Source organism: Vidua chalybeata, chromosome 13 (assembly GCF_026979565.1).
Source record: "Vidua chalybeata isolate OUT-0048 chromosome 13, bVidCha1 merged haplotype, whole genome shotgun sequence".
In the NCBI taxonomy this organism is placed as follows: domain Eukaryota; kingdom Metazoa; phylum Chordata; class Aves; order Passeriformes; family Viduidae; genus Vidua; species Vidua chalybeata.
Window position 1 is genome coordinate 9,989,401 of NC_071542.1, and position 26,462 is coordinate 10,015,862.

Genomic DNA, 26,462 nt, shown 5'->3' on the forward strand with positions numbered 1-26,462 from the left:
AGCACCTGGGTATCGCAGTCAGCACCTTGCACCAAGGCCGAACACGCCATGGCCAAAACCTTCGCTCTCCCCCAAACACGAGGCAGGACGGGGCGAGGGCTGGAGCGCGGCTCCCTGTGGGCCCCGCGGACGCGGCTCGGGCTCGGAGGCGCTGCCCGCAGACCCCCGGGCCCCTCGCCGCCGGCGGCGAGCGGCGCAGCGCGGAGAGGGGCGGTGGGAGCTCTGCGGGACGGGGCGAGCCCCTGAGGGGGGCGGTGGAATTTGGGGGGCGGTGGGACCTCTGCGGGACGGGGCGAGCCCCTGAGGGGGGCGGTGGAATCTGGGGGGCGGTGGGACCTCTGCGGGACGGGGCGAGCCCCTGAGGGGGGCGGTGGAATCTGGGGGGCGGTGGGACCTCTGCGGGACGGGGCGAGCCCCTGAGGGGGGCGGTGGAATTTGGGGGGCGGTGGGACCTCTGCGGGACGGGGCGAGCCCCTGAGGGGCGGGGGGGGGCGCGGCCCCACGTGACGCTCGCGCCCGGGCCGGCGCTCGCGCTGGAGCCGCTCGCGCTGGAGCGGCCCGCGCAGTCCGGGCGATGCGGGCGGGCGCGCGGCGGCGCGCGGCGCTGGTGCTGCTGGCGGCGCTCGCGGCCTGGGGAGCGCGGGCGCAGCGCCCCGGGGACCCCGCGGGTACGGGGGGACCGTGAGGGGACCGCGGGGGGGCCGGGGACACCGGGATCCGCTCGAGCGCTGCACAGCCCGTCCCGCGGGCGCCTCTGCCCCGCCGCAGGTGTTTGGCGCTCTGGTGCCATCGCTGCAGCGGTCCTTGCTGTGCTAAAGAGAGAAATCCACCGGAGCTCGAATCCGCAGACGTCCCGGGGCCCGAAGAATGGGAAGATATCAGGATGTGTAACACTTTTGCACTCAATTTTCAGAGAACGGGACGCGTTGCATCCTCTCGTCTTCATCGGAGTTTCCTGAAGGATTTTTCACACCGCAGGAGAGGAAGGATGGAGGAATCGTTATCTACTTCATAATTATACTGTACATGTTTTTGGCCGTGTCCATTGTATGCGATGATTACTTCCTACCTTCCCTAGAGATCATCAGTGAATGTAAGTCACATCCTGATCTTTTTCCTGTAAAACTGAGAAGCCTGGCATAAAACTTTCTCTTTTAAAAAGCTTCTAAGTTAGAGTGCTCTGAAAGAAAACTGAACAAGTTTCACTTTCCATGCACAGATGTGTCCATACAATATTTAATTTGATACACAGGATCAATATTTTACTGAAAAAATCTAGTGATTACACTGCACATGTATTCATTTAATATTTGCTTTCTTTCTACCTGGAGGAAAATCTTAAGATTCCTCAGTATTAACTAAACTGACAATTTAACTTTGAGTTGCACAGTACTATGTCCAGATAACTACTAGTAAAAAAAAAAAAAATTAAGAGGGATGGTGATGTGTGAAACCAAAACTCTTCCTAGGGTTTGTTTCTCTTTAAAAGTAGTGATGAGCTACTGCTAACATATTAAAGGTATGACACAGGAGGGACAGGAATTCTATGGTTACCACGGTCCTAAGAAATCTAATCAACCTGCAACAATTCCCCTGGCTTCAGCAGACCACTGAAGTAAAGAGATGGTCTTGGCAGGGAGTTCAAATTTTTGCTGCCAAGAATTAACAAAATTCCCTAGGGAAACTCATCTCTGAACTAGAAAACCCCCTCCAAATCAGAACACTTACAGCAAATGTAAGCTTATACACTGCCATAAGAGCTGGTGTTTTATTTATTGATTATAAACAAGCATTTGTCAGACTTTTGCCGTGGTCAGTCATACATCCCTGTACTTGGTGTCCAGGACTCGATCCACAGAGTGAATTACATTCCAGAAAGTCCATTTGCGAGAACAAAAATCTCATTTCTCTTAAGCAACACACAGGCTCTTATACTGTCCATACAAAATGAAAATTTTGTATGCAAAAGATCACAGCACTGGTCTGAATCTAACTAATGTTTCTGGTATGTGAAGACACAGTAGTACAGATTTCCCTGGAAGATAGACAGATTTGATATGGATCATATAACAATATCACACTACAGTCCATGGAATTTCCCCACAATTATTACCAATAGGAAATACAGTTAAATCCTGCATACAAATGCTGATTTTACAAGAGATTTAAACTTATAATTTCTGTAATGAAATTAGAAATAAACTAGCCCAACAGATCAGGCTAATTTTCAATATATTACTTTATGAATCTCATATAAATGCATTGACTGTATGAAAATAAACTTTAATCTACTAAATTGTAGTAGTAGCTAACATTATGTACTAGTGAGAGTAAAGGGTATAGGCTACTGAAGTATCAATTTTTTTAAAGCAATTATTTTTGTTCTGTCCTCAGGCCTTGGCCTCTCACAGGATGTAGCTGGAGCAACTTTTATGGCTGCTGGAAGCTCTGCTCCAGAGCTTGTCACTGCTTTTCTAGGTAAGAGATGTGTTTTGACTCCTTATAACTTAGAATTTTTTTACTTGCATGCCAAACTGAAACATACCAGAGAGTCATTTTCCTTACAGGAGCTTTTGTGACAAAGGGAGATATTGGCGTCAGCACCATCCTTGGATCAGCAATATATAATCTTCTTGGTATTTCTGCAGCTTGTGGGCTGTTTTCCAGTGTGGTATGTATCAGCTTTGATAGTTCTGCTCCTAAGAGCCAAATGGTTATCCAACAAAAGCCAAGAGAGACTTACTATGACAACTGCCAAGTTTATTATTTAGTAGCAAAACCAGCATGTAATCAGTTTTAAGATAAGTTGCTATGAAAGTTTTTAAAAACACTAACTTGTTAAATATCATACTTAAGTCATTCCTAAGAATCTTTAATTTTTACATAATATAGAAACGACATATTGATGCAGCATTTACAGCACTTAGTGAAAGTATTACAGAGAGGTTTAAGAAAAGTACATGACTGATCTGCAGGTTTCGAGGCTATCCTGTTGGCCGCTGTTCAGAGACTGTCTGGCATATACCATCAGTGCAGCAGCGGTCCTTGCGATGATATCTGACAACAGAATTTACTGGTAAGAGCACAAGTAGTGTTGAATTCCTGTTGACTGGAGATTTGTGAGACAGTGTTTTGAAAAACAAATGAAAATCCCCAAGCCCCAAACTTCAAGTAGCCTGACAGAAATATACATCCTGTTTGCTTTAAAAAACTTAAAAAGTCACAATGCTTGTAAAGATTATTACCTAAACATTCAAACTCTGCATATTTATGAAGTTTGACCTGCATAGGTTCGTCTGTACAGACTTCACAATTTCTATCACAACTGTTCTGACACAGCAATTAGTGTTCAGCATTTATTCCTTTTGAGCTTTTCCTTTCATAGCAGCATTGTTCAGAAGAACATTTGTCTGCTAGAAGGAGATAATGAGTTTCTGATGTTTTAACTCTTCCATCAACACTGAAACTCCTGTTACCTCAACAAGACAGTCAGGTCCAGCATTAAGTCTCTTGAAGTTTATAATTTAAGCATCACGTGAAGACTCAATTTTGCAAATATCAGGAAAATGTTCGATCAGTAAGATGTCCTGAAAAAACATGCAGCTATACAATATACAAAGAAGATTCTGCAGGGGAGGGGAGTTAATCAAACTGCTGAAAGACATAGGGACACTCACAAACGTCCATGACATTAGCCATACAATTGCAAATAGATGCTTTTGTGTGTTCTCCTTTTGCTATTCATGCAAATTTTCTCTCTCTCTTCTTATGCCAACAATTGGGTTCTTTTATACTACATGTTATATAAAACTTGTTTTTCATTCTAGGTATGAAAGTGCATCCCTATTACTGATATATGGGTGTTATGTTCTAGTACTGTGTTTTGACATTAAAATCAACCAATACCTCATGAAAAAGTTCAGTCCCTGCTGTACGTGTTTTACAAAAGCTATGGAAGAGAATGTGGAGCAGCAGCCACTGGTTGGATGGAGGGATGAGAGTGGACCTCTAATTCGTCAACAGTCAAGAACAGACAGTGGAATTTTTCAAGATGAGCTGGACTACTCTCAGCTTTCAACAAGCTTACACGGGCTCAATGAAATCTCTGAAGGTACAGGTATTACTACAGGTGTCTCTAGCACTCCACATGCCTGTCTACATCAGTTCTGATCAAAAGCAAATTCTCAGATAGTATTAAGATTTTGCTCACGAAAGAACTCCAGCCTAGTATTTAAGTAGATCATTATTCTAACTTGGAATATAACATTGAGCAAAATCAGAGTGATGGTTTTCACATGAAGTTAGTTGCTAGAGGAATGGAAGGATAGTTGCTCATTTGTGTCATAGCAAAACTTTTGTCTTTGCTGTGTGTATTTGAGACTTCTCAGCAACACTGCTTGTAAAATGCACTATCACCTGAAAGCCACACAGATACTGTAGCAATACACACTGTTTCCTTATGATGGTGTCAGGTTCATAGCCCAAAATATGCATAATATCAAAAGTAAAGGGATAGCTGTGATGTGGTCACAGGTCATTTTTCCTATTAGGCAAAAAACAACAGTTGGTACTTACTTCATTGGTAAATGCTATGAGCAAACCCTTATAAAGAAATTCATTTTTCATCCACCTTAGTTCTCCCCGGTGATGTAATTAAAAACATTTTAATCACAGAATACTAGGTTAGAAAGGGATCTCAAGTACCATCTGGTCCAACCTTTCCTGGCAAAAGCATTGTCTCAGATGGGCCAGCACCAATTCAGGTGAATCTTAGAACTGTCCAACACTGGGGAATCATCACTTCCTGGGGAGATTATTTTCTGGTGATTATTCTCATTGTGAAAAAATGTTTTTCTTGTGTACGAGCAGAATCTCCCCAGAAATAACTTGATTTCAGAATTTTGTCCAGGGAGATGTAGGTACTGGGTAATACTACAGCTGAAATTTGAGGAAGAAGTATTTTTCACCTTTTTTCATATTCTCACAAGTAGAGGACAGTTATATACAGTATGCTATGGATTCAAATGTAATGCTACAATTTAAAAGTTACTTTTTCTTCAACAGATCATCCAAATGTCTTCACCATGCCTGAAGCAGATATGAAGAGAATTTTGTGGGTGTTATCCCTTCCTATCATCACACTACTCTATTTAACTATACCAGATTGCAGAAAACAGTTTTGGAGAAACTGGTTCATGGTGACATTTTTAATTTCAGCAGCATGGATTTCTGCAATAACTTATGTTCTTGTATGGATGGTAACAATAGCAGGTAGGTACCTAAAGTGGTGTTACTATACCAGTCAAGAATCACTGAAAAAGTTGTATGGTTTCCCTGTGAGGTTTCCCTTTAATAGACTGTGCTGTAAAAAAAACACAAGAAAAACAACAGAAAATTTTATTTGACTGCTTAGTTTGCCACACTCTTCTATTTAATGATGGAATATTTTAGAGTTTAGCTGCTTCCCACTGCTTACCATTACATGAATGAGAACTCGATGCAGCTACAAAAACCCTGTCTACTTTTAGAAACAGAGTTTCACTAAACTGCTTCATTAAGCAAAACAATTAGACACACAGCAATAAACTTGTCATGCTGAAGGCTGACAAACATGAAATCCCCTAAGACTGGAATTAGAGGTCAAAGTTTTTGGAAAAAAATCTGTAATTTTTATACCTGTTTTTCATAAACGTTATAGTAAGAGATTTGGCACTAAATTAACTGCCAAAAAGGTCTCAAATATGTTTATTTAACATTCTCAGAGTGTGTATATGTGGACCTCTTACAAATCTGCATCATAAAGTGGGGCAGTACAAGGATTGCTTTAAAGTGAGAGAAGGGATACAAACTTATATGTAAAAACCATCTCCTAAAAGTACTTCGAGGTATTGAAGGTCTCCTCATTTCATTGTTTCTTTCACCAGTCAGCTTGAAAGACATCCAGTTTTAATATTTAAGAACAAGCAGAAAACCAAACTAAAACTCTATAGAAATTTTTCAAAGCTTGCCATTTTCACATTATAGCTCACTAATCCTACTCAAGCATTCTACTAGTTCAGTTATTAATAACTCCTTGTTCAGTGCAGAAGCAGACCTACACATTCAGTAAACCTCTGAAAAATTACTAGTAGATCGCTGGACATTATACCCACCACGTTAACCCCTTGGTTAAATAATTTTCCACTTGTACCCAAAGAGCAAGGTTTCACTGTCTGGATGCTAGAAGCCTTTGAAACAGGATTCAAGTCAACATTATTGCTGTTCTACAAGACAAAGCATTAATTTATATCAAAGTAGGTATGGTGGAGATTCAGAGAGTGTATTAGTTCATTTTTGAGAGTCATCACAAGTAGTACTGGGGTCTTTGGCCCACTACTTCTAGGTAAATTATATTCTATTTACATGTTAAAACACTACAAGTTAAACACACAATATATTCAAGTCCAGGCTCTCATGAAGGTTTAGAACTCAAAGGTTCTATCATTGCATAATCGGCCTATCAGAATGTCACAAAAGTATCATAGCTGGGCACTAAACTGGGATGGTCAAGAACAAACCTAATTTAGTATATCTTTCTGTTGCTGGCAAAGAAAATTCAACTACTTATAGCAACACATTGCTACTGATACACAAAATTAACAAAAGCCTAGAAAAATAAGACTTTTCTGTCATAATGGTCAGTTGCCAGAAAATAAACCACTACACATTAAATAGAAGATAAATGTATTTAATAAAATGAAAAATTAGCTTCTCCTGAGTTTATATTCTGCCTTATAACCTTCAGAGGGATAGAAACTGTTGGGTACATAAGGCTGGTTCATTCATGTCACCTTGGTTTGAACCATTATCTTCCAGCCTGGAGGGTTTATAAAAGCTGATTTGTTGGTCCCTCATCCTACAAATCTATTAGAAGTGATGGAAGGATAAAGAGAGTACAAATTCTACAGTAGGATCATGTTAGTTCCTCTGAAATCAACACTTTCAAACATAAATGTACTGGGCTGCTCTAGACTAAGCTGGTAAGTAATAGACAAGCATAGTCAATAAGCACTTACCTAGCTTAGTGTACTGCCTCTTATTTAAATAAAACTGCTCTTATTAAATATGTCAAAATATTTCATGTAAGAACTCAGATTTCAACAATAAAAATATTAAGATACTTTTTAGTGAACAAAAATGTTTAAGAAAAATTAATTACTTCGTAGCTTTACTACAGCTATCAAATACTTCAGCATATTGATGCTTCTGAGTGGTACAACTGCTAAAACAGTTTTGAAGAATCCTTGTATTTTAAGTTAGAAATTAATATGGTTACAGGACATTTGGGGCTAAGAAAACCAGAGATTAGGGAAAAACAAGCTGCCCTTCTAATAAGAGTTTAAAACTTTTCTTTTAATTTAAACGACTATTTCCCTTAAGGAACTCACTCTTCTAAGGGGTTACTTGTACTTACAAGTCATATAAAAATTCTGCACTTTGATTCTTCCAAATCACTTTCTAATTGGAGTGAAATGGTAAAGGCATGTAGTTGAGACAGTATTCTCATAATATCTTAATGACTATCCTCCCCAGGAAAATTCATGTGCTTTTTCCCCACCCCCTGAGGGGATTAAAAAGAATAAGAGTTATTGCTTCATGAGACTTTTGAACACTAACAAGGAGATGTCCAAAATTGTAATAGACTATAGTATTTTCTAGAAGTGGAGGGGGGAAAAAAAGGAGTAGTAATTTGTCAGATATTTAAACTTCTACTTTATCTGTAAGAAAAAATCATAATTGCTACTGTTTTGACCACTGCAGACCAGAAGAACAAGGAAAGGATATTTGTTGTTACTCTTTGTTTTAACTGCTTTGTGGTTCAGTCACCTCACATGTAGTTAAGCTAGCTGATACATTCCATATGAAATTACTGTATGATTACTGATTCTTTCTCCAGCAAATAAAGTGCAAAGCACTTTCAGTGGATGAACCCTAACTAAAACCGCACTTGCATTTCTACCCTTATTTCTCAACTGCAGGTGAAACGCTGGGAATCCCAGAGTCAGTCATGGGTCTCACATTACTTGCAGCAGGAACAAGTGTACCAGATACAGTTGCAAGTGTGCTGGTGGCTCGAAAAGGTAATGATTTCAGTATTTAGGCTCATGCCAATGGATGTGTTTAAAGGTACTACAAAAAGAAAGGATTCTAGTCAACATTTTGATAAATTCTAGGAGTAACCTCAAAATCTGTGCTCCAGATTCCAGAGCTTAAGTTTACTAAAAATAAATAAATAGCTTACCTGAAAAAGCTGTGTCTCAGACATTTAAAGACTTCTCAGAGTATCTCAGAGAAGTATTCTAGATTGGTTTATTTGTTGTTGATTACGTATTACAGTTTTACTGCAGAACACAACTGTAGGTCTCAGCATTTTAAACATAACTGGACTTTCTAATAGCCTGTCTAGCTTGATTTTAAGTGCAACTGTGCAGATGCTGGTGATTTAGGGAGACTTTTTATGGTTGTGGTATCCATGTTCTGTAGAATCATGACTATAGTTCTTCCAATGCAAAATCTGAAAAGGGTGCTCTGTGAGAAACTGAGGGCTGGCAGTCTGTTCCTCCAAAACAGTTTGGCAATTTCATGCAATACAATTAAGACAACTTATTTGTATTTCTTCTTTTACAGGAAATGGAGATATGGCTATGTCTAACATTGTAGGATCCAATGTATTTGACATGCTCTGTTTGGGAATACCCTGGTTTATAAAAACTGCCTTCATAAATACACCAGGACCCATAGAAGTGAACAGCAGTGGTCTGACATACACAGCCATTTCTCTTATCTGTTCTGTTGGTTTTATTTTTCTGGCAGTTCACCTGAATGGCTGGAAAATAGATAAAAAATTGGGAATAATTTGTCTTGTCCTGTACTTAGTATTTACTGTATTATCAATTTTATATGAACTTGGCATCATAGGAAACAATCCTACAAGGGTCTGTGGTAACTAGTTTTAATCAGTGATTATGCTGATGAAAAAAATAAAAGCAGGAGAAAAAGATCAGTTTCTTCATTTAGTCAAAATAAAATTTAAAAAACCAACTCCAAACTCCCACTGGGCTCTAAATCTTATATACAGAACTAAGTCATGTCATTAAAGTAATATTAAGTAGAACAAAAACATCACAGCCTAATTGGAGCCCTTTCTTTTAGAGTCAAGAATTACAGTATGACTACAACGCACATATAAAACCAAAATTCTGAAAAAGACATCTACTTCTTACATTACGATGTTGATACACACATTTGGCGGGGAAAAAAAAGATCAGAAAACACTAAATAAATCCCACTATGCAATCTGGAGATTAACAGAGAAAATGGCTTATTTTATTAAAAACAGTATAACCATTCATTTAAACTGAATGACTAGAGACACTTGGCCTAATTTTCCAAAGGCACTGAGCATCCAAAGCATCCCTAGTCTATAGGGACCTGCAGGTGCTCAGCGCCTCTAAAAAAACAACAAAAATCAGGCGAATTGTCTTTAAAAACCAAACATAGTAAGATTCAGTTAACAAGTATCACAGTATATTAAACACTATACTGTTAAAGGCTGGTGGGATTTAAAAGTTCCTTTTTACAGCTTTTGTAAGCATACAATGTTACTAAAAATGACTTACTAAGACAGAGAAGCTAAACAGACATAGGAATGTTCCTGAACACAAAGTTTTAAATTATGCATTGCGATCCAAGCGGACATCAATTTCTCTGCCACTGATTTTTATGCCGTTCATTATCCTACAGGCCTTTTCAGCAGATTCTGGTGAGTCAAATCTGACTGTTCCACAGCCCTTGGATTTTCCATTCTCCATTTTTATTTCTGCAAACATTACATGACCTGAATAAATAAGTTAAACAGCAGTTATTTCAAGTCCTCAGTGTACTAACAACTTAAAGAACTCAGAAGTAATAAAAAAAACAGTTTTAAGTATAATTTAGGGGAACATATGGAATTAGCGCTTTCAGACTAATGGCACATTCACTCATTCAGGCAAGGTGACACAGGACAAAAGAACAGGAAAGAATCCAAATCCAGATCTGCTATCTCCAGTCTTTCCTCAAGTATGCCTGTATTTGACCTCAAGTTTTGAAACCAAGTGCCCTACAAGACTCAGGGAAAGGTTTGTGTTTCATACTGACAGAAGTGTGAGTATTGATATGCATTAACCGAACTGTAGCTTAATCCAGTCCACCATGTTCATCACAAAAACATACCAAGCAATAGTCACAACCAAGCCATTTTGGTAAGAAGCTGCAGAGCAAAATTAAAGCCTTTAAAGCAATAAAGTCACCAGGCTGGGAGAGGTGGAAAAGTAGCATGCACTATCCAATTCCTGCTGAGTTTCCTTGAGGTTGGACACTCAACTCATAGGGAAATATTTTTATAAAGATGTACCTCTGAGAGTGTTCAGTTCCCTGGAGCTAATGAGTTTTTGCTTATGGTATGTTGTAGCACATCCCTCCTGAGCCCCTGAATGTCACTAGGAGGAAAAACTTTTCCCTGAAATATAAAGCCTTTTATTTTTAAATATCATGTAAGACTGTCCTTCCGCTGAAAGAAATCGAACACTGGGGAACAGTCTTTGCATTTCCTTATGATACTGACATGAACACAACCTGTTGCTTTTAATTCTTAAAAGCAACTGAACATAATTACTACATCTATTAGCTGACAGAGATAATGAAAAAAAAAAAAATTCTGAACTATCTGAAAGTTGCCCAGGAGGTTAAGACTTAAAAAAAAGAAAGAACCTGTTGTGCTATATCCTCCATCTACAAAGAAAACATCAACACCTTGTAATTTTTCATAATTAAACTGCAAGGTCTTATTTATATCACATCTGTAAACAGCTGTATGATGGCTTTCTTAGGCGTCAGTAGTATGTTTTAAATTATTTATCTTTTCTGTCTATCCAAAATCAGAAGTCATCCTGTAACTAAAGCTCTCCATTCTGAAAATGTGTTTTCAAAACATGTCATGTATTTTGACACCCAAGCTTTATTTTTCACTTATTTCTGTGAAAAGACCAACTTTTCTGAATTAGATAAAATCAATTATTGAATATTTGCAGCAAACCTTTATTTCTTCAGATAAAGGGGAAATATGCAAATATGTTAATCAGGATGATCTATATGTATAAAACCTGTAATGCTACACTGGCAAAATTACTAACTCTGATTTGATGCAGCACCATTTCTAAAGTAATGCATGACCTGGACAGATCCAGGATCCTGCACATTTAACTCATAGGAAACACTACATTATATACTTTTACTGGCCAGGGAATATGTCAGAAAAAGAAAAAATTCAAAGAGTAATTTTATTAAAGGAGTAGGTTAAAGTTTATAGCAAGTGAGCACTCAGAGCCAACACAGCCCATACTGTATCTTGGTCTTGTGTTCTGTCAAGCCTAAAAATTATTTATATAACTCAAGAAAGCTGGTTGAAACAAGAAAAATTAAGCCAGCCAGACTCTTCTTCGGAGTCAGACAACAGTCTTCCTGTTGTTATCTAATAAACACCACATAACACATGAAGTCCATAGAGATGAACAGGGGTAAGGTTCATATACATACCACATTGACTGAATTTCTCCTTTAGCTTCTGCCAGGTCAAGTCAAACGGAAGCTAAAATAAAAAAAAAGTATTATTGATAACAAAATATTACAATGAGAATAAGAGCATGCAATCAAATATACACACAAAATAAGCTTGTGGTTTCTATATATTTAATTGCTTACATTTCTCACAAATATCTGGTTGCCTTTAGAGCCTAATCTCTCTCTCATGCCACCTCCCATGGGGCCAGGCACAAATCCTCGATCGATGTCCATGTTCCTGTCCAGGCCTCCACCCATGGCTGGTCCCATTCGATCAAAACCAGAACCCATCCGATCCATTCCCATTCCTCCTGCCATATTGTTCATACCACCCATTCCACCACCTACACAGAGAAAGAAATGGAGGATAAAATAAAATCTCCTTTTAGTAATAAACACACAAGTATTTGGTATAAAATAAAGCTGTTGTGTCAGGAGAAGAATAACTTTATTAAAACTGCTGTAATATAAACCATAACTTTTATACATGCACAGTGATTTACTGAAGAGCATGGCTAGTATTTCAAGACAAAGTATTACACAAGATATAGAGTGTCAGTTCTAAAATAGTAAAACCAAACCTGCATCAAGCTATTAGTCACACCATCAATGTAGCAAAATGTTGAACACAAGAATTCAAAGTCTGTCTTGTTTACTTTAAAAAAATGATACCCATTACCAAAAAGATCAAATAAATAACTGTGGTAATACTTAGATACAGATAATTTGACCAGCTATACTATCGTTTATTTGGCTTCCTGCACTTATATTCAGTTTAACTTAATGCAGCCATACCCACACCTAATTACAAAATCTAGAGAAAGTTTTTTTTTTGCCTAGAACAGAACTTACTGCAAGTACTGTAAAGAGCATTAACTTTATTATGTGTCATGGTTTAAACCCCAATAAAAAGTATATACATGGAATAAAATGTATTAATTTATTTATATAAGTAACTAAGAGCAATAGCATTCAAATACTATAATATTTCTGGATTCATAATTAAAAATAAATGTACAGTAAAATGATCAAGATCATTCATGAGGGACCCTCTCTTTAAGCCTTACATCTTCCAAGATTGGCACTAACAAGATTTTAGTTTCTCATCTGCTCTAGACTGAGGAACTCAGAGTTGCTGCAATACAAACTCAGTACTGGAGCTTTGCACAAAATTAAAATGGGGGATAATCTGAAATTCAAGGCTGATTTTTTATTTCAATGGTGACAAATTACTGAGGTCCAGCTTCACAAAGTTTACTCAAATAACTCTGCCTATCTTTTTTTCTGAAACACAAGTTTACTTTAATCACTTCTCCCTCCAAACTAGAAGTTGAAACCATTCCAAATCTAAGATTAAGGTAAAGACTGTTTTAGCTAGTTTTCCTCTGAACTTTTACCTCAACAAAACAGCTTTGAAAATTGTTAGACTTGTCACATGCAACAGAGTTCTACTTCCCTCAACAGCAAGAGACTATGCTACAGCAAATTCCTCTGATACAAGTATGTGTACACTGTATTGTTACATTGCCTATGCATTTATGTTCTATTGAAACAAGTTAACCTACTCATTCCAGATCTTACTGGGCCCATGCTAGGTGCTCCCATTCCTCCTGCAAAAACACCAATCATTGCACCACCTAAACAGAGAAAAATAATGAAGTGACATACACTGAAACCACCAGTTAGTGAAAAAAACAAAGTACACACTAATGAAGTGCACTGTTCTCAATGTTACATGGCAATATTTTTCTATAAGGGCACTTTAACGTGTGCCTTTACTATACAAACTGAATAGGAACACCTTTAAGTAAAGTTAGTTTCTCCCTTTCTACTACAGGATTTAAGCTGCTCTTATTTCTTTCTAGCTTCTCTCCCCTCTAACAGCCTGCCAGCAGCACAAACATGGTAAAACTAAATGGGCCATTTCCCACATCAGGAAAAACAACCTCAAAATTCAAGGCTTCATCTTATATGAACTTGATAGTATAAAAAATCAACAATTCTGCTGCAAATTAAACATCCTCAATTCCACTCTGATACTATAGCCCAGTCAAAGACGCCTTCCTTGATTTCAAGGTTACTAAAAGCAAATGCCTTCACAGTATTTGTTTTTAAGATACCATTAACCTAAATACTCTAACAGGAGTACATCAGAGCCTTCTCTGATCAAACACAGCATCTATTAAAAGTCCCTACAGTTTCCTTCCATTATTTAAGGTTAAGCTGGCAATCTCTAATCTTGGTTCTCAGGACACTATTCAAATGGGCAGATCTGATAGACTGTAAATTGAAGCTTGCTGGATCTACTGAATGAAAGACACCCACATCAGTTTCTCACAGTTGTTCATAAATTATTAAACCAACATGTTACCAGAAGACTCAGAAGCCTACTGCTTGCAGAAACATTTATAACTAAGTGGCCTTGCATTTTCACTCAGGAAACAGATGTTTATGCAAGTAGCCAGAGCAAAAGCATACACTTGATTTCTAAGACATTCATTCCAAGGCATTAAGACTAGCTCAAAGGACAAGCTTATTATGTTCTTACCACTTCTACACAATTATCAGTATTGAAGAGAAGCACACAACAGTTACCTTTTGCTATGACTTGCCTCTACTAATATTTTTTTTTTTTTAAATCAACTTTTAGACCAGATGAACCTTATGCTCTTAGGAGTTCTTCTCTTTCAAGAAGGTGAATTAAGGGAAGGGAAAAGTACAAGAAATAGGGAAGAGGAAGAACAGCTGTCTCCTATAATGCAATTTGTGTTCAGTTTCAGGCCCCTTACAACAAGAAAGACATAGAGGTGCTGGAATGTGTCCAGAAAGGGCAACACTGCTGATCAAGGCTCTGGAGCACAAGCCTTTTGAAGAATGGCTGAGGGAGCTAGGGTGCTCAGCCTGGAGAGGAAGAGACTCAGGGAGGACCTTTCTGCTCTCTGTAACTATCTGAAAGGAGGTTGCAGAGACATGGAGTCAGTCTCTTCTACCAAGTAATAAAGCAATAGAACAAGAGGAAACAGCCTCAAGTTAAACCAGGGAGGTTTAGATTGGATACTGGGAAAACATGCTTCACAGGAAGAATTGTCAATCATACAAACAGGCTGACCAATGAAGTGGTGGTGTCACCATCCCTGAAGGGATTTAAAAGACGTGTACATGTGGCTCTTGGTAAGCTGGTTTAGTGGTGGACTTGTCAGTGCTGGGTTAAAGGTGATCTTTTCCAGCCTAAGAGATTCTGTGATTCATCCAGGTAACAGAATAGTAACAAAGGACAAGAAGGCTCTATTTTTGAGCTCTTCCACACCTCTGAAGATGGAAGGAGGGAGCCCCACTGCCAACAAGACATCATCTATAAACAAAATAATGCTGGCTCAGAAGAGACCAATACCATTCTGAGCTATAGGAGCTCAGAAGGCAGGACAAAAACTGAGGACACCCAAATTCAACACTCCTGTCCAATACTACCTGATCTGCAGTAGAGACAATATTAGACCATGCATTTGCCAAACAGGCTCATGAAAGCTACAAAGGCTGTACGTGGACACCTTGTCAGGATTATCAGAAGCATATACTTCAACACCCCAAAGATTTAATACCCTACAAAATATACAGTATGAAGGTAAATGCTTTCCTCAAACAGCTTTCCATTCATATTTTACAGAGGGGAAAAAACCCTCTAAACCTGAACCCCTGTAATGAACATTCAGATTACATCCTTACAGTAATGACTGGGGGAGAAGAAATAGAAGATGACCAGATGAAACCTCTTCTCCTCTTCTTCTAGCAAAATTCTTCCAATACTATGTCACAGAAAATTTAACAGTTACCATACCCATTCTTCCAAAAGACTCTCCAAAACCACGGTTCAATGCCATGTCACCACGACCAAATTCTCTTTCCATGTTTGCTCCCATTCCACCACGGAACATTTCTGTAAAGAACAAAGCAAAAACCAGGAATATTCTGTTATTTACAGAATATTTCTCACATTTGATGCTCCTACAACACTTGTTTCACAGCTGCTTGTTTACATAGAAGTGAGTCTAATGCACAAGTCAGAGGCACCTATTACACACTCAACTCTCCTGCCAGTTCCTAGGCCTCCACTCATGCAACTACTTCCTTTGAACTCATGTATACTACCCCTAGATAGAGAGCTTTTAATAAATACATATTTTAATAAATAATATCAGCAAACTAGTAGGTGTACAGGAACGGTGTTCAACTACCTCCCATTCGGTTGACTCCAAATCCTCCCATGTTAGGCATTCCTTCCATTCCACGAAATCCAGGAAGTCCTGCAAAATAAGGAAAAGTGTTTTCTATACAGTATTAAAGAAATATTTAATGCAAAAAACTTCATTGCACGTACCGCCTCCCATTCTACTCATTCCACCAAATCCTGGGCCGTCTATTCCCATACCTTTAAATCAAAAAGATAAACAACACTTAGTACGCCCTAATGGATTTTTAAAAAGTCAGACAGAGTTAAAATCTCTAAAGCACATTACACAAAGCTTGCTTTGTCAAAAGTCTGTCATTTTTGCAAAAATAGAAATGACAATTTTAAACTTTAAAAATGTTAAACTATCTCTGTATAACTTAAAAATAAAGAATATGGATTTACCTCCTGGACCCATGCTCCCCATTCCACCACCCATGCTCAGCTGTGTTGCACTGATGGGCTGTCCACCTGGTCCAAGTCCCATACCAATGCCACCAAGACCACCTCAAAAACAAAAAAAAGTAAGTATGATCAGAAGAGAGACTTTCCTCTGTATCACAGAGACCATAGTAAGCAAAAGTATTACTAAACTGTGTGAGAACATTGATCACCATATACTAAGTGCAAGGAGTAGAAAACTGAGCAGGCACTCACGAGGCAATTGTGAGCTTTTGCTGTCCACAACACGGAAGTCTTCATGAGGAACTGATTTGTCATCCTGATAAAAAACAAGGATGTTATGCTATGATCCTTTTAGTGTTTTGGCAGAGACATATAAAATAGAAAGAAATGAAAGCAACTTACCATTTTTACATGCATGGGTCTATCAAACAGGAATTGTCCATTGAACATAGCTGAAGAAATTTAAGTCAAGGAATCTTAAGGCAATTTAACTGTTTCTGAAGAATCAATGTAATAACTTACTATATTTCTGTACAATTACTGTGAGTCTTGTCTTTCTCTACCTTATCTTTAGAAACCCAATTCAAGGGCCAGAAGATGCAATACAAGCTGTTCAGTACATTAAAGTTAGTTTCACAACTGTCACGCTGCCAGGTATTTTAATTTTGTTCAACATCATGAGGAACTTTTAGAACTTAGTAGTAAATTCAGGCATTACAAATGTAATCCGCACAGTATTACACTCTAGTCCCCATATCGTAGCTACAAGGCAAATAAGCCCCATTTGTAAAACTATGCTGTCAGAACCATTAAAGACTAATCAATATATGATTAATTATTTTTCAAAACCAAGGATACATATTGCTTGAACAGCTTCAATTGCTTGTTCAAAGGTAACTGTCCCCATTCCTCGACTCTTGCCATCTTTATCTTCTTTGATGTCTGCACGCTTCACAGTTCCAGCAATGCTGAATACCTCCTTCAGTTTCTTCCAGCCAACTTTGAAGTCAAGCTTAAACACAGAAATACATCCGTGACTTCAGTGCACATCTCTGTTCTGCTATTACATTTGGAAGAGATTTTCTGCATTACTCATTGACAAAATGCTTGATAATTTTAAGTAGCTGAGATTTTGTAATATACACACACAGTGTCGAAGTCCAAAAAGTCACCAATTGTACATGTATGTAGAATACGTACACATATTTTACTTTAATGAATACACTACCATTGGGCTGGTTCTTGAGAAGAGCAGCTGTAATTCTGCAAGACCTCAAATAAATACAGTAGTCTTTTGTGCTAATAAAGAACTTGAACCACTGCATTTGTTGGAACTTTATTGTGTTAGTCTAAAGTAACTAGCAGGATAAACTGAAGTAAACTGATGTATATATTTAATAAAAAAGAAATGCAATTGTAAATAGTGAAAAGATGCATAAAATATTTTTGAATCAACAGACGACTGCAATAATTAGAAGTGCACGTCAGTCTCAAAAGTTCAATGTATCTTTCCATGTCCAAAATCTGAACACAAACCAAACATTTCCAACTGAATATTCTAACTGTGAACTATTTGCAACCTCCTCTTTATATGAAATCTCAACTACACGAAGATCAAACATTAAAGTTATAAAATTCTGTTTTAAGCTTACATTGGCAACAAAAATCGTGGATCCAAGCCTGCCTGCTTGCAAATTACTGATAACCTCAGGAGGAATGTTTGGATTATTGAGAATAGAAGGTGGTAAATTCATCATTCCAGGTGCCGCATCAGGTCCATGTCCTCCTGGAAACTGCCCTCCTCCCCGCTGCAGTGCCCTACGAGCATGTTCCCCCTCAGGATCCTGAAACATGGGCACAAACAAAGCCACTTAACCATCAACAACTGGACTGGTAACAAACAAAATGGTACTACTTGAAATTCTGCATAAACCCATGAAAATTATCAACTAACAAATACGCTTGTCCATGTCAGAGGGATCATGAACCGAATTAGCATGGAGACCTAATTCCCTCACCTCTAGAGGTGGGTCCTTTCAGATGAGGGTTGAGGCATATTGGCAAAGCACTTGTTGAGGAAGCGTGCACTGCCACTTCACATGCTGTACCTAGCCTATGGACAAGTAGAAAAGATTTCAAGCTAAAGGACTGTCAGTCTAGGACTTTCTTCCAAGAACTGGATGAATTTAATTAGGTGGTGGTTTTGTATTATTTACTAATGCCATTATTAAAATTGTAACAGGACAGGAAGAACTGCATCAGATACCATCATATACTACAGTACTACAATAGAAGTGTTGACATTATTTCACTTTCCAGACATCATAACTTCTCTATTTCCAGCCCCATTTTTGCACATATGTAGTGGCCTAATAATTAGCTCATTCTGTGTCATATTTTGAAGCAGATAAACAGTGTAAACATAGATTACCTAGGTTGGAAAAAACCTAAGGTAAGAATATGAAGTAAAGTTGTTTTAACAAAAAACAGCATTAGATTATTTTGATTTTAGGACATGCTTTTTGTCAGTTTACTCGGCATTGTATCCAACCTTTTGCAAGCCAACAGGCAGTTCAGCCCATTAAGAAAAGTTCACATAAAATGAAACTGGAAATTGCACATCTAAGATTCTCAAAACCCTGTATGGTCATCTCAGTAGCTTTAGTATCTTCATTATTTCAAATTGAAAACAGCAGCAATAAACATACCTCTTTAATATTCAGGGGTCTTCCACTAAGATCATATTTGTTCATAGTGTCTAATGCCTTCTTAACAAATTCTTCATCTTTGAATTCAACCACACTTAGAAAGAGATCAAAATATTTAGAGTATTAAAATAAAGTTTAACATGCCAAAACTAATAGAATGTTTGGATAGCAGTGTGCTTCTACACACATAAAAAAAGAAACTTACCCACAACCCTATATCCAGGAGATTTGTCATCATATGTAAAGAGAAAACAAGCAAGAAAAAAAAGAAGTCAGTCAGCACATATGACAGAGCAATGAAGATTCCAGTTAAAGATCCCAGTTCACTGTTAAGTAACTATACAAGTTATTTTCAGCTTCAAAATCCATAATATATGCTCTTTAGTGGTAGCCAATCTGAATTTCTCCTACTTTCTCAGCATACATACCGTTCAAATGCAAGAGAATACATTGAGTATGCTCTTTGAGTCAAACCAGAATTGGAAAAATGCCACACAGATCCATATAAGGACAACTGGGAAGAGGAGGTGGGAGGAAAGGGTGGAAAGAAAATAACCCCAAAACATAACCAAAAACCAATCAAGACACTCATCATTAAAAGTTGTCCACTAACTACAAAATTAAAATCTACCTACATCAAGTACACCACTAACTACAATGAAAAAGCAGTCTGCATACCTCTTCAGTACTACAACATAATTGAGAAATTACCTTATAAGAAAATACCCTTATTGACTGCACCAGCATCCTTCTAATCAAGCAAAGAGATGAGGATTTCTTAAAGCATAGCAAAGCTGACAGTATGTTTTAGTTTTAGCAAGTATTAAAGAAAGTAATTTACAACAATTGATACAACCTCAGTTAAGACTCAAACCTGCATTTCTCACGCTCTCACTGCAGGCTTGGAGCTGCTATTGGCCAAACTTTTGACTATTATTAACATGACAGAGGAGCTTTAACAATCACTATTAGTGCCTCATTGCAGGCACTCTGTTGGCTACCAACCATCTCCATCCATTTAGTTTTAAAAAAGTAAATACATTAAGCCAGTGTTTAAAAGTACCAATCCTGTAAAGCTGTGAAATCAGGCACTTCACACAGTATATTCTTAGCTAACATTTTATACTTATTGGCCCCAAGAAGAGCATACTACACTAAAAAAATTTAAATAAAATTATTGGTTTATTGAACATCCTTAATATGAAACAGATTTGTACCAAAACAAAGGTGTTGGCTAAAAAGAAGAATTAAGTAAAAGCCATTTGTTAATTTTTACAGAAATACTTTGTCCCTTACAACCAACTAGTGTGAGTTGCATGAAGGTGTCAGACTACTTCTAATACAGAATCCTCAAGGCTACCTTAATGAAAATCAGTGTAAAAATGAAACTTACTTTCCAATAACTGGTACAGGTATTATACAAAAATAAAACTGCTGAGGAACTTTTAAACCTCTAGCAGATTGTTGCCCACGGCACTTACCCTTGATTTTCCTTCAGCATCCTTAAACAGCTCCACGTATGTAACCTCACCAACTACATAAGACATACAAAGGGAAAATACCAAGAGACAATGCATTTAAACACCAGTATCTTTCTTTACTGTGCCCCTGTGCACAAGTCTACAGAGAATCACCTATTATTCACCAACAATCAAAACCAGACCAACCATACCTCCTGTCAATGGCTATATAATTTAGCTAGTTTTCAGAAATATGCAGCAGCCACATTCTCAAAAGCTAAAAACAAACAACTATATTTAACCTAATTCATACTGCAGATCACATTTTGGCCAGTATGATATAGTTGGTGAACAAATTCAGATATACACAGTCCCTTAACCTAACAAATGAAACGTCAACGTTCACTGAAAAGTGTTACATTTATCATCCTACTCACAACACCTGTTTTAAGGTGACTTTCTACCTGAATATCTTCAATCAAAAGTTTGCCTTCAATAATAACCAAATTTACACATCAAATATTTCACAGCAAGCGACTCACTTTCTAAAGTAGGAAGTTTAAGTAAATAAACCAATCAAATAGTCACGTCACCTTACAACAGATAAGCCAGCAGTTACAGAAGGGGGGTCTGGCATTTTTCACAGCCTAAAAGCCAAGTGTGCTTTGCATTACTTTTGAAGAATCAATTTTTCAAGGAAAACACAGAACTAACTTTTTACAAAATCCATATATTATCATTATTTTACCCCAAATGTAAAACAAAACTTTTGGGGTAGTCAGGTTTCTCTATCAGAACTGCAACAATAGGAACAAGCTTTTAATACAAAGCTCCAGACAAACAGTCATGGCAGTAATGACAATGCAGACAAAGTTAATGCCACAGCCAGATTCCACCAAAGAAATACAAAACAACTTTTGAAAGACATCCCTTATTATTCAGGTTAACACACTTCATGTGTTGCTTAAATACAAAAGCCCTTAGAGAAAAATAAATCTACAAGAACTACAACTAGACAAACACAATCTCTTTAAGAACTCATGAGGTCATGCATATACTCTCTACTATCACACCAGAATGGCAGAAGATTGTGAGCACTTCATTTACCCAGCCTACCCTGCAATGCAATTGTCTCGGATGAAAGAGGGGGAAGGGAGATAGATGTACCAAGTACAGGCCAGAACAAAAAAAGTCAAATCAAATCTGTGTGGCTCAAAGGACACATCAGTTGCATTTAAGCCGTACTGGTTTCTGTGTGAAGTGTATTACAAGGAGTGAGTTACCTTTCTCTCTCATCAGGTCTTTAATAGCTTGCCATTTCATGTCATATGGGATGTTGCTAATAAAAACTCTGTTGCGATTAACAGCCTTCTTGTCTCCAGAGCCTGCATTCTTCTCCTTCACATAGGGATGGAATTTATTCTTGTTTCCAAGAGAAGGGATTGCCTTTGCTTTTGCAACAAACTTTTCTTTCACAGGTGCTTTCCCTTCTTTTGCTGTCTCATCATTATCCCTACATTAAAAAACAAAAATCCAAACAAAAACACTGTTAGTCTTGTGTTGGATCATTAGACTACCCACTTCCAACCTATATAACTGAATATTTCCTATGCTCCTATATGTTCCTGTTGGAACTCCCAGGATGTCAAATGCTGCTTTTCAAATTAGGGAAAATAAATTCATGCTATCAGAGTAATTCCAAAATACACTGCTTTATCAAGAACAAAAAATTGTTCCAATACTAAGTAAAGAAAGTACATCTTACTAATTCACTTACATTCTGTTTCACAGAATCACAGCATCCTAAAATGGTTTGGGTGGCAAGGGACCTTAAAGATCATTTAGTGCCATGGGCAGGGACACCTTTTACTAGATCACCTTACTCAGGGCTCCATCCAACTTTTAACACTTCCAGGGATGGGGCATCCACAACTCTGGGCAACATGTGCCAGCACATCCTCTCTGTCCAGCCTCAGAAAGATGGAACTATGAAACTACTACAAAGACCAAAACAGAAAGAGTAAAAAATGACCTCTAGTACCCATGCCTTGGTGCTTTGGTAATTTTCACACCTCACTTGAACAAGTTACAGTATATTGAGTAGAAACAGTCTAAGCTTGAGAGTTGAAACAGCTCAGGATGCTTAATTAAATGGAATCACAATATATCAAAATCAATTCCAATAGGTTTTATATCAAATTATGTTTTATCTACCCCATAAATTATCTTTATTCACCATTTGTGCCAGACTACTCTTAGACAGAAATTAAAATTCAACTAAGAACAAGAAATATTTTTTCAGTTTCACTGCTTAACACTACTAGAATTTGAAAACTTGCTAAATGCATAGGAAACAGCTGTATTAAGCCATGCCATGAATCTAAGACCAATTAAGTAACTAGGTATTATCCACTAAAAACAACAAAGCAGACACCTGGCCCTCAGTCTTTCAAAACTTCACCAATAGCACTGAAATCCTCCTTTTAAAATATTTTTATTTTTAGATGAAAATGCAAGAAAATTGGCTGCTTTTCTTTTACAGCAGTCCAAATCTCAACTTCAGTAAGACCATACATTTTCAACAGAATTAGAAGTATCTGTAACTCTTCAGCACTCCTGATATTGTTATTATCACAAGGTCATTTAGCATGCTAACAGAGGCTCAAAGAGCCTTAATTGTTACTTTTAAAAAGGAGAACTGCTGAACTGAAAGAATCCACTGAATGAAGCCACACAAATGTGATCCACTAAACAGATGCTACTTAGCATCTTTAACTACACATCACTATCTATTTAAAGAGAAACTTTAAAAGTACTTCTACAGAAACACGTATTTTAAAAAGCCAGAATTAGCATCTTGAGTTAGAACAATTAGAAGGTGATGTCCTACAGGACTGACAGAAGTGAATGATCGTGAACACTCCTTCTTAAATTACATCACTATCTTTACTGTATTTCCCACATTTCAGAAGGTTTAGTTTTTATCTCACTGAGACACTTTGGAAGGTTTCAAGCATTTCAGTTTTACAACCACAACATATGGCAAAACCAGTGATTTTGATTAACTGACAAATTTTCAGCTCTCTGCACAGTTAACAAACAGTGAGTAAGTGGCAGTCCTGCACTCAAAAGCACATGCAAGGAGCTTTTCATGATGCTAAATGTATTATCCACTCAAGCCAGGGCACTTTTCAGGGAGGAGTACATTCAAATACATCTATATTTCTCCCCTGACTTTTTCCCCAATTTTGAAATACTCACATGGTATTAACTTCACAGCCCTTGTGTTTATATATGGATTAAGAGTGGATTAGCAACTGGGAAATGCATGGATACTCCCCTGGGGCAAGTATTTGTAAAATTTAAAACATCTCAAGTCAACAATACGTTATCTGGTTCAAGCTTTCTCCAACGTCCCTCTGCATCATCCCTCCTCCACACCATCCTGTCTGTGTGACAACATAATTCTTGTGTGGCTGTGTAGTGAAGTGAAATGAAGGGAACAATGCAGGAACTGGAGGGATTCAAGGGAGGAGGCAAAGAGCACAGTATCAAGTCTTCAGTCAGATCAGTTCCTTCCAATCCAACCCCACCTGCAAATGCAAAACTCTTGCCCAACAAGACTCCTAGTAAAAATCTGAGTTCTTCCTTAAGTTTTAGGATTAGAGCAATGGATTCTCTTCAGCCTTTTAAGCTCTTTCCTGCTTAAAGGATTATGAAACAGCCCCTTGGTGCTCAGTGTAGTGCACAGGATGAGACAGGTCTCCAAATATGGAATCCAGAGGCTCTGCAAGACCTGGCTGTACAAATCAGTAGAGAGCACAGAAAATATAAACCTGGCATAAACTCCTAAATCTGGGAAACAAAGTGACACTGCACTTGGTCTGGGAATCACAGTCAGGCTGCTGAAAATAGAGGATTAATTAAAGAAACAATCCTTCTTGCAAAACCCATCTGCCAAAACCAACACAGGCCAGTGACCAGGCCAGAGACAGAAATCCTTTTACAATTCTTACCCTCCTCCTTGAATATTAACAATAATTTCAATCATAAATACATTCAACACAATATCACATTACTCACCTACAGACCACAGAAAAGACTCAGAAATTATAAACTGACATTTTCATGGGGGAAAAACAATAATAATTTCTCATCTTTACCTTTTGTATGAGCTACATATTTCATACATTAAATTAATATTTGCCTGTGAAATCACAGACCATCACCGTTCCTAGGACTGGAAAAAAGATGTCTACAATTAGTTCTTAAAAAAAAAAAAGTGCATATTCTCATTGATTTGAAAGACCAATTATATCTTTTGGGAAAAAAAAAAGCTTTTGAACATTCCATAAAGTTCTGAAGACAAAAGACAAGCTTTCCATATGCAAGACTAGAAGCCTATAAATAAAAAGAACAAGATACATCAACATAAAACTTGAATTTTTAAAAGAAACTTCTATTCCTCCTCACAAGTGTCCATAACAAGATAAGCAGACAGAAATGGAAGAAGTTCACAACATGTGATTTCAAACCACATGGATCACTTTAGCTTTGTTATGCTGAACAGTTCCACTGCCCATGATAAAAAACTTAGGGAAGTGTGCAAACTGAGTCAGGATTCCTCTCCAGTTTAATGAATGCTAAGCAAACCAGGTTACTAAAATCCTTTTTTTTTAAGTAATACATTTCACCCACAGACTGACAGCTTAATCCTTCTGTACACCCGTTTGGGGGAAGATTAGAAACTATATGTGAAAGAATAAGATTTGAATCTCTGCTACCAAGAACCCTCCATTACTTTCAAACTTCAAGTTGTGACTTCTACCAGGCAGAATGACTGGGATTTTTCATTTGCTTGTGAGGTTTTGGAGGGAAAAGAAGATACTGTTGACAGGAGGGATACAGAGAAAATACTTCATTTCAACAGTAGAAACCTCAAAAGGCAATAAAATTTATACGCTTAAAAAGGGCAAAAAGGGTGACAATCATCCTGTGAAAATTCAATTCCAGTCTTTGCAGTTTGGAAGCTGAGGACCAGATTAGGAAAAAAAAAAAAAATCCAAAAATTCCATGTTACAGTAAAGTGGAATTTATAGCTTGTAAACTGAACTAAATTTCACAGGGAGTCAAGTAAAGGCATGAAGTACATATTTATTCCTCCAGCTTTATACTGAAGATGATCCCACATGCATTTTTTTAAATACAACAGTATCAGAGCAGGGCTGCTTAGAACATGTCAAAACTTCACAGATGCCAGCAGCTTTGATGTACTGTAAAAGTAAGTCTACTGTAAATGTACTTTCCCTCCAAGATCTGAATGAGATTGGAAGAGATATTGAAATTCCAACCATCTGAGGCCAAAATCTAGTTCAGGAGAAGAGTGACAACCCTCCAAGCCTGACATCAAGAACGACCACGCACACAAAGTTATTAATGGTATTGTTCCAGAGAGCTGGTATTTCCAGCTCCCTTATACTAAGTTCCTTTCAGACCTACTATACAAGGCACAATTTTACATACTCCGTGCATGAAAATGTTACCGTTTCCAAGAAAGCTCCATGTATGCATGTGCGGGGGTTGCTTTTAGAAAGTAAATTACTATAGGGCTGTCATACCATTCTCACGTAAACAAAGACTAGTTCAACGGCTTTACAAATAAAATCGTTTTGGCAAGAAGTGGAAACGTAAACGGCACCAGAAGCGATGCGGAACACTCCTGGACGGGTATCCCGTGGGAACCGGTCCGCCAGGTACCAGAGCCCGGGGCTCGGAGCCCAGCCCTGCCCTGCCCTGCCCTGCGGGGCGGCCTCGCACCGCCCAGCCCTCAGCGGCCGCTGACCAGAGCCGCCACCTGCCCCGTGCCCAGGCCGCGGCCTCCCCGAGCTCCCGGGGCGGGAGGGCCCCGGCCCCGGCCCCAGCCGTGCCCCGACTCTGCGGAGGAGGAGCCATGGGGACGGGGGGGTCCGACCACCTCCTCCCGCCGCCCGCCCGGCCGCGCTGCCCCCGCCGCCCTCCCGGCCC

The 26,462-nt window shown here is 38.3% G+C and overlaps 2 protein-coding genes across 6 annotated transcripts in view; one reads left to right on the top strand and one right to left on the bottom strand.

Moving 5' to 3' along the window:
- SLC24A5 (solute carrier family 24 member 5) lies at window positions 1-14,487 on the top strand. Of its 4 annotated transcripts, XM_053954480.1 has the most exons (10): window positions 715-1,093; window positions 2,395-2,478; window positions 2,568-2,671; window positions 2,976-3,076; window positions 3,828-4,111; window positions 5,065-5,271; window positions 8,019-8,120; window positions 10,031-10,160; window positions 14,291-14,335; window positions 14,415-14,487. In XM_053954480.1, exons 1-10 carry the CDS (start codon window positions 1,027-1,029, stop codon window positions 14,443-14,445), a joined length of 1,155 nt encoding a protein of 384 aa, XP_053810455.1. In that variant the 5' UTR covers window positions 715-1,026; the 3' UTR covers window positions 14,446-14,487. The 4 variants fall into 4 exon arrangements, with proteins under 4 accessions (XP_053810457.1, XP_053810454.1, XP_053810455.1 ...); XM_053954482.1 differs by lacking the exons at window positions 10,031-10,160; window positions 14,291-14,335; window positions 14,415-14,487 and adding exons at window positions 1-213; window positions 8,668-9,081 and having other exon boundaries at window positions 914-1,093; XM_053954479.1 differs by lacking the exons at window positions 10,031-10,160; window positions 14,291-14,335; window positions 14,415-14,487 and adding exons at window positions 575-668; window positions 8,668-9,081 and having other exon boundaries at window positions 914-1,093.
- Window positions 9,345-26,462, bottom strand: part of MYEF2 (myelin expression factor 2) — a 21,307-nt gene continuing 4,189 nt past the window's right edge. The window contains exons 2-17 of one of the 2 annotated variants that reach the window (XM_053954486.1): window positions 21,722-21,951; window positions 20,460-20,512; window positions 19,184-19,191; window positions 18,979-19,072; window positions 17,923-18,114; window positions 17,129-17,282; window positions 16,673-16,722; window positions 16,523-16,586; window positions 16,271-16,372; window positions 16,016-16,066; window positions 15,873-15,941; window positions 15,476-15,574; window positions 13,206-13,277; window positions 11,782-11,984; window positions 11,617-11,668; window positions 9,345-9,877 (exon numbers count right to left, since the gene is read on the bottom strand). In XM_053954486.1, coding sequence (XP_053810461.1) covers window positions 9,714-9,877; window positions 11,617-11,668; window positions 11,782-11,984; window positions 13,206-13,277; window positions 15,476-15,574; window positions 15,873-15,941; window positions 16,016-16,066; window positions 16,271-16,372; window positions 16,523-16,586; window positions 16,673-16,722; window positions 17,129-17,282; window positions 17,923-18,114; window positions 18,979-19,072; window positions 19,184-19,191; window positions 20,460-20,512; window positions 21,722-21,951 — 1,657 coding nt within the window. In that variant the 3' untranslated portion in view covers window positions 9,345-9,713. The remainder of the gene's footprint in view (window positions 9,878-11,616; window positions 11,669-11,781; window positions 11,985-13,205; window positions 13,278-15,475; window positions 15,575-15,872; window positions 15,942-16,015; window positions 16,067-16,270; window positions 16,373-16,522; window positions 16,587-16,672; window positions 16,723-17,128; window positions 17,283-17,922; window positions 18,115-18,978; window positions 19,073-19,183; window positions 19,192-20,459; window positions 20,513-21,721; window positions 21,952-26,462) is intronic. The other variant, XM_053954487.1, reaches the window with a different exon arrangement.

Coding starts and splice junctions, on each gene's coding strand:
- SLC24A5 (XM_053954479.1), top strand. CDS start 575: ATGCGGGCGGGCGCGCGGCGGCGCGCGGCGCTGGTGCTGCTGGCGGCG. Junction 669..913: donor GCGCCCCGGGGACCCCGCGG/GTACGGGGGGAC, acceptor CTCAATTTTCAG/AGAACGGGACGCGTTGCATC. Junction 1,094..2,394: donor CCTAGAGATCATCAGTGAAT/GTAAGTCACATC, acceptor TTCTGTCCTCAG/GCCTTGGCCTCTCACAGGAT.